General features: G+C 36.5%; 1 protein-coding gene across 15 annotated transcripts in view; it reads right to left on the bottom strand.

The window, feature by feature from the left end:
- Window positions 1-12,743, bottom strand: part of KLHL32 (kelch like family member 32) — a 124,210-nt gene that overhangs the window by 89,388 nt on the left and 22,079 nt on the right. For 8 of the 15 annotated variants that reach the window (XM_083828726.1, XM_083828720.1, XM_083828716.1 and 5 more), the window contains 2 exons: window positions 6,388-6,476; window positions 3,285-3,465 (listed from right to left, as the gene is read on the bottom strand). In XM_083828726.1, coding sequence (XP_083684852.1) covers window positions 3,285-3,465; window positions 6,388-6,410 — 204 coding nt within the window. In that variant the 5' untranslated portion in view covers window positions 6,411-6,476. Of the gene's footprint in view, window positions 1-3,284; window positions 3,466-3,662; window positions 3,732-3,810; window positions 6,332-6,387; window positions 6,477-7,358; window positions 7,502-12,743 lie in introns of those variants that run through there. The other 7 variants (XM_083828715.1, XM_083828718.1, XM_083828724.1 and 4 more) reach the window with 5 other exon arrangements.

Raw genomic sequence — 12,743 nt, 5'->3', positions numbered from 1 at the left:
AAAAGGAAGAAAGTCATACACACAGAGTATTTTTGTATCTAAATGATACAAACTCCCAAATCAGATGTTATACTTAGGACAGGCAGTTGGACTCAATAACCCTTGTAAGTCCCTTCCTACTGAACTATTCTAATTTCTAATTTAAACACTCATGTTTCAGCACAGCTGAAACTACAAGACTAACTATACCAGCTGGAAGCCAGGATGGCACGCTGTTACCCCTGGTGCTGGTCAAAGCTCAGTATTTGATGAAGCTCAGGTCCCTGTCTTGTCTTAGAAAAGCAAATGAAGAATTTACCCCAGATTATAACCCCAAAGAAAAATTGATAATAAAAACCAATGTCTGACATTCACCACTCTTTTACATACAATGGCTCCAACTCTCATCCATTTGTAACGGGACACACAGTCATCCTGCTAAAGTGTTAAAGTTTCTGTTGCAGTAAAACAAGAAAATAAATGGCAATTTGAAAAGAAACATGCTGCTCGGCTGATTTGTTATTCTCATCAAGAAAGTACAATCTCAGCAGTAGCTCCATTTAAATCAAAATAGACAAAGAACATGTAGAAAACCGTATGCGGGATCTGTAGGAAGCAAATATCCCGTCTCTTGTACAAGCTGTTTTTAGAGAAGTGGCAAAAAAGAAAACAAAAATAAATATTCATTTATTACAGAGCCTTGAGTACAATTGGGCATACTTCTTGGGAATCTATGCGATCAGAAGAACTGGACGACAGCCACCCCAGAGAGAGCTGGGGGCAGGCTGGTATATTAATCAAATCTGTGAGCTACAGTAACCTGAAGCTACGAAAGGCAAGTTCTTTGTGTCACATTGATGTATAGCGTTGTCATCTCAGTTTTATTCACGTAACTCCAACATCTGATGTTCTCAGAATCCTATCCCCTGCAGTTCTGTGCTTACATGAAAAAGTCTCTCAAAAATTAGTGAAAGGTAAATATATCTTGGCAATGACTTCTGCACAGTTAGAAAGACCACAAGGTTCTTCCAACAATTCCTCCAAGAAAATCCAGGAAAACTAAGGGTAGAACTCACCTTATGTAATTTTAACAGCTAAATACGAAGCACTTAAGTCTAGTCTTTATGACCAGTGGAGAGAAATCTGGCAATTCCATATGGTGATTCATCTCATCCTAAATAAGTCTTTTACCCTCCTTTATCATCCTCTGGAGATGTCTATTTCTCTTCCCTGACTCTAAATGAAAATTGCCGTCATTCTCCTATATCTTAGAATATGAATGCTTGGGTAGCTCAAATTAGACAAAATTTCCCTAGATATAAAAACATTTATAATCCCAGTTTAACTATTATTTTTTAATCAACCTGTGTTTTTTTTTAATGATTACATACTATATTCCCGATTCTAGTCACTTTTTCACCATGTTTCTGCAGAATAAATCTAATAAATCAAATCTAATTTCTCAATTTTTAACAAAGCTTTTTGTCCATTAATAATAGAAATTGTTTGACTGATTTCATAAAGCAAGAGTTTCATATTTATAGCCAATACTTGAAGTTTGAAGAATATGTCCTACCAAATTATAACAGTTTGGGGGCAGATCAAATTACCAAATGCTGCATAAATCATTTGGTATTTTTAGTAGGAGAGATTTATGTAGCAATTATTAATCTGATCTACTATAAAGCTTTTTTTTTTTCTTTGCCAAAAGGCATTAAGATTTCAATTTGCAGTAACCATTCAGCAAACAGCAAGTAACTCAATTGGAAGTGACAAGCTGAGTCACTGCGCCCCAAATCTCATGGTCAATAAATAAGTGACTAAGGTAGAAGCTGTTCCTACCACACCACTTAAACACGGTACAGCTGCCCACTCTATGATATTTCTGTACACTGACTACAAATAGCTCTGGAAGGAATGCATTTCACAGGTCTCAAGGAATCGTGTGGCACGCTTATTAAAATATTTCAGCTAAGCCAGAAGATCAGTCCTGCAGTATATCTACCACCAGCAGGTATATGTAGCACTCACTGGAGCTAGAGAGCTCCCAAATCCCTCTTTATCTTTGCACAGAAGTAAAGGGAAGGGGCAAAGGGAAAAAAACAGTGCTAAGCAATCTTTGTGACAGCAGGCCAGGGCACCATGAAAAAGCAATATTAACAGCTACCACAGTCCAAAGTCTGCATGAGCAGAACACAGAAGCATGCAGACAAGCTCAAAAAATGAGCAATCAATTGGCTTAAAGTCATCACGATAAAAATAATATCAAGGTAACAATATTTCTTTCTTAAGTATATAGAATAATTTACTCAATTCTGACCAAAAAAAAAAAAAAAGAGACAACTCCAAAGGAGATGAAAATTATGCTCAAATAATTAGGGATACTGAAAAGTTGCTATACACTGTATTACTATTCTAACAGAACAGAAAGGTCACCATAATGGTGCTTGTAGCAATACAATTACATTGTAGGCAAAATATTAAATAAACCTGCTTTGTTACAGAAAACAGACCTTTAAATTAATTTCAGCTTTAGTTTCCAAATATCAACAGAATGACTCACACTTTAAAAAAACAACACCAGTCAACTAAAGAGCTACAGACAGTCCAACATTTTGAACAGATATACTGTGATGAAGGTTGGTAGCTTTGCCTCTTACAAAAAAAAAAAAAGCTTTTTCTATTAGAAATCTCAATTTTTCAACTACTCCACCTTTATCATGTGGGTTCAATTTTCCATGCTGAGCATCTGATTTAGTCAGGTTTCGCAAAAAATATTTTAACCTTTACATTTCAGGAATATTTGCTTCTGAAAACAAGCTTTATTACACTCAAAACATTACTACAGGCTCTGAGAGGAGAATAAAATTACCAGTCCTCTTTGAGAATAACTGTTTACATTCCTATAAAAATTCACTCTCAAGCTGATTTAAATTTATTTATCAAGCTGATTTATATTTATTAAGATTTAAATTTCCTTTCTCTAAATGCCCAAGTTCTTAAAAAAATAAAAAAAAAAAGAAAGAAACTTCATCATGGGAAAAAAAAAAAAGACTAAATTATTAATAATGTTAAAAAGGACTTAATTATGTCCTTGATATTTCTATTTGCATTTCTTTCCTATCGTAGGTATGTGGATATTTAAAGTTGTATACTCTACCAGATATGCATTAATACTGAATTTTCCTCCAGGCTCAAATTTACAGTTTATTCAGTATGGTGTGGATAACCATTCTCCCTTCTACACTTGGAGTAACTTTCAATATTATTGTAAGAAAAGAAAAAAAATAAATCTTTGGACTTACTCGGAAGTAGTCACTACAGGCTGCCAGGACTGCCTTATGCGCATGGAATTTCTGCTCTTCAGCAATAAGGGTGATATCACAAAGTATGCCATCACTTCTTTGCTGGTTCAGGGCTGCCAGGACAGCATCGTTATGGGAGCTCGACTGACAAAGCCTCTGACCTGTCAGCATTTCCTGAACGCTGAGAGGAAAAATGGAAAAGATTTTATCAATAAATGTAGGAAACAAGTAGATTCTATCAGCAATATAGAACAACTTTTTCTAAGGTTGTTCGACAAATCTTGGAAAGTCGTGAACCATATCATGCAAAAACTTTTCATGGTACATCCATCACAAGAAAAGCTCAGTCTAACAGTATTATGAAATCTGATTACATACTCAGATTCAAAAATCTCAGCTGTTCTCATTTTCATTTGCTTCTGGATCTCAGCGGGACTCACAGAATTAACTCAAAATCATTGTAGAGCTAAATGAGAAGAACAAAGCCCTAGGTCAACGGAGTGACAGAAAAACAACTCTTGAGTACCTCAAATCGATGCATTAGTGGAAAGGAGCACGCATCTGTGTAACCAGCCCTACTCAAAAGAATGAAGACTCTTGGTCTCAGGTGGCCTGTTTAAGCCTGATACTGGACTACTGAAAGTTTTCAGACGATTTAAGGTCATTCACATTTATGAAGCCTTTTTCACACTCAGGCCTTCCACCGCCTCCAAATATCTCCTTGCATGAATGCAGGACTTCTGTCATCCGGCCTAGGATTGTCTGATTTTGGCTTCCTTAGAAATCAGACAAGAGGAGAGGGAATATAACTGCAGATACATTTTTATGTGCAAACCCAGTCATAAATAAATACAAATAGAAACAAACCAAAAAAATCTGCAAAGCCTCTTTGGGATGAAACAATGCAGTTCATCTGAAATCTGTGAGACTTCACCAACTCATATTGCCTGAGAATCTAGGTCTTTATAGAAGATGAATTTACAGAGAGTCATTCATGAATAAATCAAAGGGAAGGTATAAAAAAAGAAATTTGATTACAAGATAAATAAGCTCTCATCTTTCCACTAAAATCACACAGTTAACTACATATGCAAGCTGTGGCGGCAGCTGTGTGGCTGCTATATTCTTCGTTCCCATCAACACTCGCTTTCTGTACGATATATCCCACTCCCACGCTTCGGGCTTCTGCAAACTAATGCAGACTTGCCTTGCACACCATTTACTTTAATCTTATCTTTGAAAAAAAGACAAAAGCTAAGGTGTTATTTCTGGAAGAAGGATGGCTAAAATAGATTTACACATTACACACACAGGAGAACAGCCTGTATCTGAATTTCAACACCTTCTCTAATTGTTTAGGTTTCACATGTGGACACACCCTACATTTCAAAATAATTCATTCAAATGAAACTTTGTCCTCAATTCTTCCATTTGTGGAACCCCAACGAAATTCTAATGGATAATTGACAAGAAATCTAACTTGTTAAAATAAAATGTAACTGTGATTGTGAAAATGTAATTATTGCTAACAATTTTTCCCTTCTGCAACTTTTATAGCAGGGTGACTGAATCAAATGGATGCATTGTTTTTGGCAAGCAATGTTACTAGTTCAACTTGCTGTATTAAAAAAAAAAATGGAGAAGAAGAGAAACTCTTTCTGCAGTCTTCATCAGCAACAATAAAGAATCTTTAATCAATGGTAAGCTATCAGTTTTGTTACTGATTCTCACAGAACTGAAGAATACAGTGAAGTCTGCACAACCAGGTTTTCCCCTTCCATATTAACTGGAAGAACTTTTTCTTCCTAAGGGAATTGAGGATATAATAAAATTGGAAGATTAACTGTGCAAATATTATAACCTAATTATATCTACAGGTGGTGTCTCTTTACTTCTTTTTATAATTAGTCTCTCTCTCAATGTTGTGAATTGTTTCTTCATTCCTCTTACTTTTCTCACAATCATCTGGAAGTTAATGCATCTCATGTTGTAGATAAGGACTATTTCACTCAGTAGAAAACAGTTTGAAAAGACAAGGCACAAGGGTAATTTTTGTGTGGAAATTATATATACATTAATACCTGCATGGTTTTAAATTCAGTTCAATCCTAATCCTTTTTCCAGTTGAATGACTGAAGTTAAAAATCAATTGCCTGTATCCCTTCTGTTAATAATGTATGAAGAATGTATACACATGCAAGGTAATTTAACTGTAATTTATAAGTGAAAATGCATCAATTCACTAAACATTACATGGCCACATTGTATTGATGCTGTGAGTACTCAACAGCTACAAAATGCAAGGATTTCCTGATTCTCTCCTGCTGCAGAGGCATGCCAGGGAAAAGGTAACAGAAGTGGAAAGGTAGAATACCCTAATAATATCAGGCAGACCTCTGAGATCCCAGATCAGCCCAAAAATGTTAACTACTCTGCAAAATAGAGCAGCAGTTGAACCTACCAGCATATCAGACTAGCGCAAGGTTGTGCAGAAAAGCAACTAGACGAATACATTCTATTGAGTATTTTTCCCTCAAAATGCTCCCAGAAATTACTTAAATCATAAATATCAACTCTCTGATGAGACAACAGGCAATACAAATAAATAAATGAGAAAAGATAGATTGGTAAGTATATATGGGTGACTAAGACTCTGTAAGAGGGAAAGAGACAGAATGTGAGATTCTGGAAGGCTGAAAGATGAATTTGGAGAGAATGCTTGAAATGGCTTCAAAAAACTGGAAGAGTAACATATGTCTTGAATATATGAACAGTAAAAACATCAAAAATCAACAGGCACTAACAGCTACATAAATGTAAAACGGCAGTTGTTTCCACAATCAAAAATTCCAAGTATAGACAAGACCATAACAAGATAACATATGAAGAGACTGAGACCCAAACCAATCCCCAGCATGCTTCTCTTTGCTTTCTAGTTGCCATTTGCCTCCAGCAATCTCTTGCAGATTATAACATGGATATGAATTAAATAATGACTAATGAACAAAAACATTAATTTCACATTTTACTATCTGCTAATTAATGCTTTGCTAAACATCACACTAAATGTGAACAACTTCCTACACTCTACGAAGTACTATACCTCAGGCACCTCTCAGATGGCATTTTTCAGTTTTGCTCTTCTGAATATCAAAGCTTATAATCCTGTAGAGAAAGCCGCAAGCATTCCAGCTAGAGAGAGAGAAAGGAGAGGCACATTAAAATTCAAAGCATACACAGCCTCAGCCTAAAAGATCAATACTTTTAGGAGATGCAATTCCAAAGCAACTTTTTTTCAATTTTATTGCAGAAAGAACATCATGTGGACTAGGTGCACGTGAAATTTTTTTGGCTAGACTGATTATAGCCTGAAAGTGGCCTTTCCTCTAGTCTTTCCTAGGAAGTCACATCCTACCACCTGAACTTCCTGCACCTGCTGCCTTTGAGGTATGTGTCCTTTCTGCAAACTCAGAATCAAGTATTATAAGTATTACCATAACAGGGCAGAAGAGGGGGGAGAGAAGAGACTTCCCAACACAACAATTTTTAGAATAGGCCAGAAGCACTTACTGCTATTTGCCTACTTCCTTAAATATTAAACAGCTATGAAAATCTCACAGCACAATCTCACAGTCCTTTGTAGGGTCTAAGAAGCTTTGCCATTCAGCTAAACTAATGCTTTGACTATATTAATTTTCCCTAAAGACACAACTGGGAGGCATAAAGGAGGAAGAGGTATACTGTGTATATTCCAAAAGGCAGCTTCCACTTCCCCCATCATGACAACTCTTGATCAACTAATTAGTGCTTTGACCAAGTACCACCATCAACCTGAATATAAGCAAACCTGGCAAATACTAACAGTAAAGTACGGATGGACAGTATGATCAGACTTAATAAACTCTGTATTATTCCAAAAGGCAAAAATATTAAAATGACTGTATCAACTAATCTATGCTGCTTAATGACTACTGAAAGTTGCTTCTATGACAGAAAGGGTAAAGGATGTTGTAACAGAGAATTATTCCCCCAAGTTGTCAAACCATTACAGATATCACACTGGTCTCCCAGTACCTGAATAATGTGACATTTTCATCTCTCCCAGTTGCCATGCATGGTCTGTAAAATCAGTCATCTTTAATAAAAACTTTGTCTGCTTTCCAGTTACAACGATGCCCTATTCCAGGTGCTATCAGGGGTGTCTACTGAAATCAATACTGAAACACCACAAACACATTTAGGAAGTATTACTAATCAAACAAAGTACAAATAATCCAGTTCTTTACTTATGGTAATTTGTCCTCAGTTTTGTCCTTTAATCTTACATAGACTGGCAGCTTTACTTTGAAAGCCACTACAATGACTTCAGGGAGACCCCGTAAGAGATGCATGAAGGCAGAATTAATCCATTAGCCATTCCCCAGGTAACAAACAAACAACCTGCGAGAAAGGAACATTAATCCCATTCCTATTCTCCTGAATTACAATTCTTCATTATACAGACAAAATTGCAGTTCCTACTTGCCAGAGAGGCCCAGTGATGTCTGCCTTTCTGCAAGTGCTGTCAGCTGCTCCACAGCAGCAGAAGAAACAAGTAATATCATGCAAGAGTTATAAATAGAGGTTGACAACTTTGTTCAGATGGATTTTCTTGAAGACAATAGACACAACATTCTCAAGAATTCTCTGCAGACTTCGAGTCCTTACGGCAAGCCACAGAAGAGTAACAGCCACTTGTCTGGAACACAAGTCCTATGAAGAGTAGCTGAGGGAACTGGGGTTGTTTACTCTGGAGAAGAGGAGGCTCAGGGGAGACCTCATTGCTCTCTGCAACTGCCTGAAAGGAAGCTGTGGGAGCTGGGGGTCGGCCTCTTCTCACAGATAACTAGTGATAGGACTAGAGGGAATGGCCTCAAGTTGCACCAGGGGAGGTTCAGGTTGGAAACTGGGAGACATTTCTTCTCAGAAAGAGCAGTCAGGCATTGGAACGGGTTGCCCAGGGAAGTGGTGGCATCACCATCTCAGAGGGTGTTCAAGGAAAGGTTGGACGTGGCGCTTAGGGACATGGTTTAGTGGGTGACATTGGTGGTAGGGTGATGGTTGGACCAGATGATCTTGGAGGTCTTTTCCAACCTTAATGATTCTATGATTCAGTTGAAATATAATTGTGTGTTTAGTTAGGTGTAACGTAGTTTTCCTCCATCTCATTCTCAAAAATAACCTGGTATAGGCACCTGCAATATTAACTACATCCTGAACAGCTGAAGTATCCACAGAAAGAACTCAAGGAAAACAGTGTTGGATGGCAAAATTTTAACTGATATAACAGGCAGTACAATCAACACATGATATTTCAACTTCATATATCAGGTATAAAAGAAAAATAGGTTTGAATATAATAGTTAAAAGAAAGGTACACTACTTCATCTGCTTATTTAAACAATATTTGCATCATTTGATGCAATTCACAGACAATTAAGTATTCATTACAATAGAGAAATTTGAGAATCGGAATGTCTTCAGGTTTTTTTTCCTTTTCCCTAAAGCCTATATGCTGAGCAAGAGGGTGAGTTCATCAAGAACTGCCAACAGCTCTGTTGGATACTTAGTAATTTGGCTCACACAGTGCTTCTCAGCAATCATGGAATCATAGAATCAGTAAGGCTTTGGGCAACCTGGTCTGGTGGGAGGTGTCCCTGCCCATGGCAGGGGGATAGAACCCCCTTGGGTTGGAATGTGCCTTCCAACCCAAACCATTCTATGATTCTGTGAAATAAGTAATATATAATAATAATAATAATAATATATAAGTAATATAATAAGTAATATAATAATTAATATATATATATACACACACAAAACACCTGCGTAAGAATAAAGAACATAGCTTATTGGTTTTCTAGCCACTGCCCAAGTCTAAAGCAATCCACCTTGACATCATGTCTGAAGAAAATTATTTCCTTCAGTCACAGGGGATCAGAACCTTATACTTTCTAAAGAATAGAGAAAGAAAAAAAAAAAAATCAATGCTTCTTCTATGAGATCAAATTTCAGAAGAGAGAAAAAAAAAAAAAAATCTCTCTCTAATGCTCCCAGACAACCTGATGACATTTTCAAGGGGGCCTTCAGCAAGGTTTGCCAAAAAGCATCTAGGATATGCTGCCTTGGTTTTCCACATTGGTTGGTTGACTTGCTTTCATGGCACTCCACAATGAGATCCAGAGGCAGCACATCAGCCTAATTGGGCCCATGAGGCTACTAAGTACTTTCTCTCAACTTCTGTCCCTCTTGTGATCTGAAGTCAGCATTAGAGAAACAGAGCCCAGTAAGATGTTAAACTTCTTGATAAAAAACACATCAAATTTCAGCAGGCCACCCTCCTTCCTACTTATCGTGGCACAGTAGGAACAAGCATTCATGTAATGATGAAATCCCCTGAAACAGCAGAGCTCAATTCACTTTAGTTTTTATTAAGCTTGAGTAGAAAAATGGGAAATATGAATAGATCTTTCTTCTCCACCATCTCCAATTTGCCAATTTTTAAAGTTAAGATGTGTCCAACAGGCTTGATATAACTGGCAACTGCTAGAAATTCCTACAACAGCCAGGGCCTGGTAAGGGAGAAATTCAAGCTTACGTTGACATTTTCCAGAGATCTAAACTCTCTGGTCCACAAAAAAAAGCAGCGCTTCCACCTGTTGTATGGATATGCTTTGTCTTTGTTTATTTTTTCCCTGCTTCAAATAGCTGGATCCATCTTTTTTTTTTTTTTTTTAATGTAAACTAACTTTCACTGGTACATACGGAAAGTCTTTGTGTTAGGATGCTTAAAACATATTATTGTCATTCCATTTAACTACTTCAAGTAATTAAATTGGTTTAAAAGATTAGTTTATAAATTTAAGGATAAGACTTTCAATTTAAATGGAAAAACTTTAATTCTACCTAAATCCTTCTGTTCTAGTGAAATACTCCATTATGCTGGAAAGATTAACAAGAAGAATATAGGCCAAACAGAAAACACTCTCTGGATCCAAGGTTTGAGACACACCCTGAATTTGCCATAAAACAGTAGTTTTTTTGTTTTGTTTTTTCTTTGTTTTGTTTTTTTTTTCTTTTTATTATTTCTGAGACAGTTACTTCTTCCAAGTCTATGTCAAGCATTAGTAACCACTGCTGCTATTATATTACACAACTAATTTTTATTTTGCTTCTTTTGCTTGTTCACAACCTAAAAGAGTGCAAATGTTTCAAGTCAGAAAACCTAGCAATGATCCAGTAAGTTTTGAAAGAATAGAATTTGGTGGGATGGGGGGTGTCAACCTGCAGTTTTTCATGAAAGCACAGTGTATGTAGGGATTTCAAAGATAAGCAGTTCAAAAGGAATCATACTGTCCAAGCAAATGAAAACGTGCAACCGATATATCAAAAAGCTGTTCTGTGGCAGCCTCAAGAAATGTCAGGCTTTCTATAGATTTTTCATCTTAGCCTTACGATGCATCAAAGTAAAAGGTAGTTTGACGCTCAGGAAATCCTGAAGCACTGTGCCATTCAGCTGCATCTGTAGCATATAGTCAGTTTATGCTTCTTCTCTAATCTAAATTAGCACTGTAGTTCAGGAGTTATTTGCCCAAAGATTATTTAAAAAAATAGTATTTATTTAAGTGCTATTTCCTACCTTAATTTAGTTGACTATAATATTGATTTGGAAATATTACATACGATGCAATGGGCATTTGGAGCAACATATGAGAGCAGACTGCTGAGAACCTCTGGAGATGTCTGCAAGTGGAATAAAGCAGCTATTGCTTCGCCCCGCCAAGGCAGCCCCTGTTGCTTCAGACAGACACACAGAGCAACAGAAAGACTGGCTTCTCTTTCCGGGAAGATCTAGGTTCTTCATCTCCTAACAAAGGATGAGGCAAGAAACTTTGGGAACTGTGGAGTCCTTTACACTAGGACCACTCAAGAAGGCCTTCACCTTTCAGTTTTTCACAAATAAAGTTGCTGATCTAATATTTATCACTAAACCAACAGAATGGCACTGCATTAGCTAAGCATTACTCTACCAAAAACTCCCATAGTGTGAAAAGCCCTCTAATTTTTTAGAAGAGAAAAGCCCCCTTGAATTTTTGCTTTGGAGAGGGCCACCCATTTTTATTTATTTCCACGCTGTCTAAAACAATACTGCCTATCAAAATTCTGTTTTAAACCATCAACCTTAACCAGTCAAACCAGCTAGCTAAACCCTAGAGATTAAAATGTTTACCCCAAAGCCATTTCACATATGTAGCTTGTAGGTTTTTTCCCTAAACAGAGGTTGTCCCCTGCCAGTAACCATTAAAACCTGCCAATTTGTAAACTTCCCCCTAAGTCTGTTTATTGTGAGGATTTTTTTTGTTGTTTTTGTGAGCACAGATGATGCATTTTTTCAGTTACCAATCTTTCATTTTGATACACTTAAGATTCTTAATTCTGACTCTTAAATTATGTTAGAAAATGACTCAACATTACCTTTATTACATTTGCAATGTGCCAAACTAAATTTGATAGAAACTTATGAGAATTCACCTACACAAACTAGTTAACAAGACTACAAATGCTCAATAAAGAATTCCTAAGTTGAAAATGCAAAATCTCTTATCTTCAATTAGTGACCTTCTTTCCCGAAGTCACTCCTTTTCCAAATGTGTATTTCAAGCATTGAAAAACAATCCCACTCAAAAGCACACTTCTTCACTTTAAGTTAGAAATAATAACAATGTAGATTAAATGCAAAACAAACCAAAGGGATCGTAAATATCACATTACTCTTTCCTGCATAACAACAAAATTTTGAACCAAATAGGTATGGCGTGAAGGTAGAACATTTGGACTCCATGAAATATTACTTTCCCTTTGACAACTTCAAATATCTGCTTTAAATTTGATCTTCATGCAATCTTAAACATCCTTATTTAAAAAGAAAACACAGCATTGAAAAAAAAAATAACATCAGGAGTATACCACATCCATTTCCTTCGAGAATGACTTCATAGCACATCCTGAAGGAGGCTGCAACAGACTCAGAATAAGACCATTAAGATTTACCCACGGCAATTTTCTGTCCTAGTTTAGATCCTTACTCAGAGAGCTTCTAGATTTATCTTTAACGTACTCTGGTTTTCGTAAGTCAGAATAAATCATGCTTTTAAGCTTGACTGTCTCTCAGAAAAAGAATTGTCAAGTTCTATCAGAAACAAGATGCACATATAAGATGATTATTCACAAAGAATAAAGTACAGCATTATCTTCTAATTTTTTATCAGAACTCTGCTAAGTGAATTTGTGGAAATAGAACCCCTTGGAAACAAAGCAAAAAAGAAAGGTTAGTTGCAAACTTTCTCTTCTGAGTATGTTGAAAAACTTCTCCTGCTTGCCTGGGAGACATTACTTCTTCCCGTTTAACATCTTTGAGAA

This window comes from Anser anser (genome assembly GCF_964211835.1).
Source record: "Anser anser genome assembly, chromosome: 3".
NCBI classification, from domain to species: Eukaryota; Metazoa; Chordata; class Aves; order Anseriformes; family Anatidae; genus Anser; species Anser anser.
This window is presented reverse-complemented; position numbering and strand designations above follow the sequence as displayed.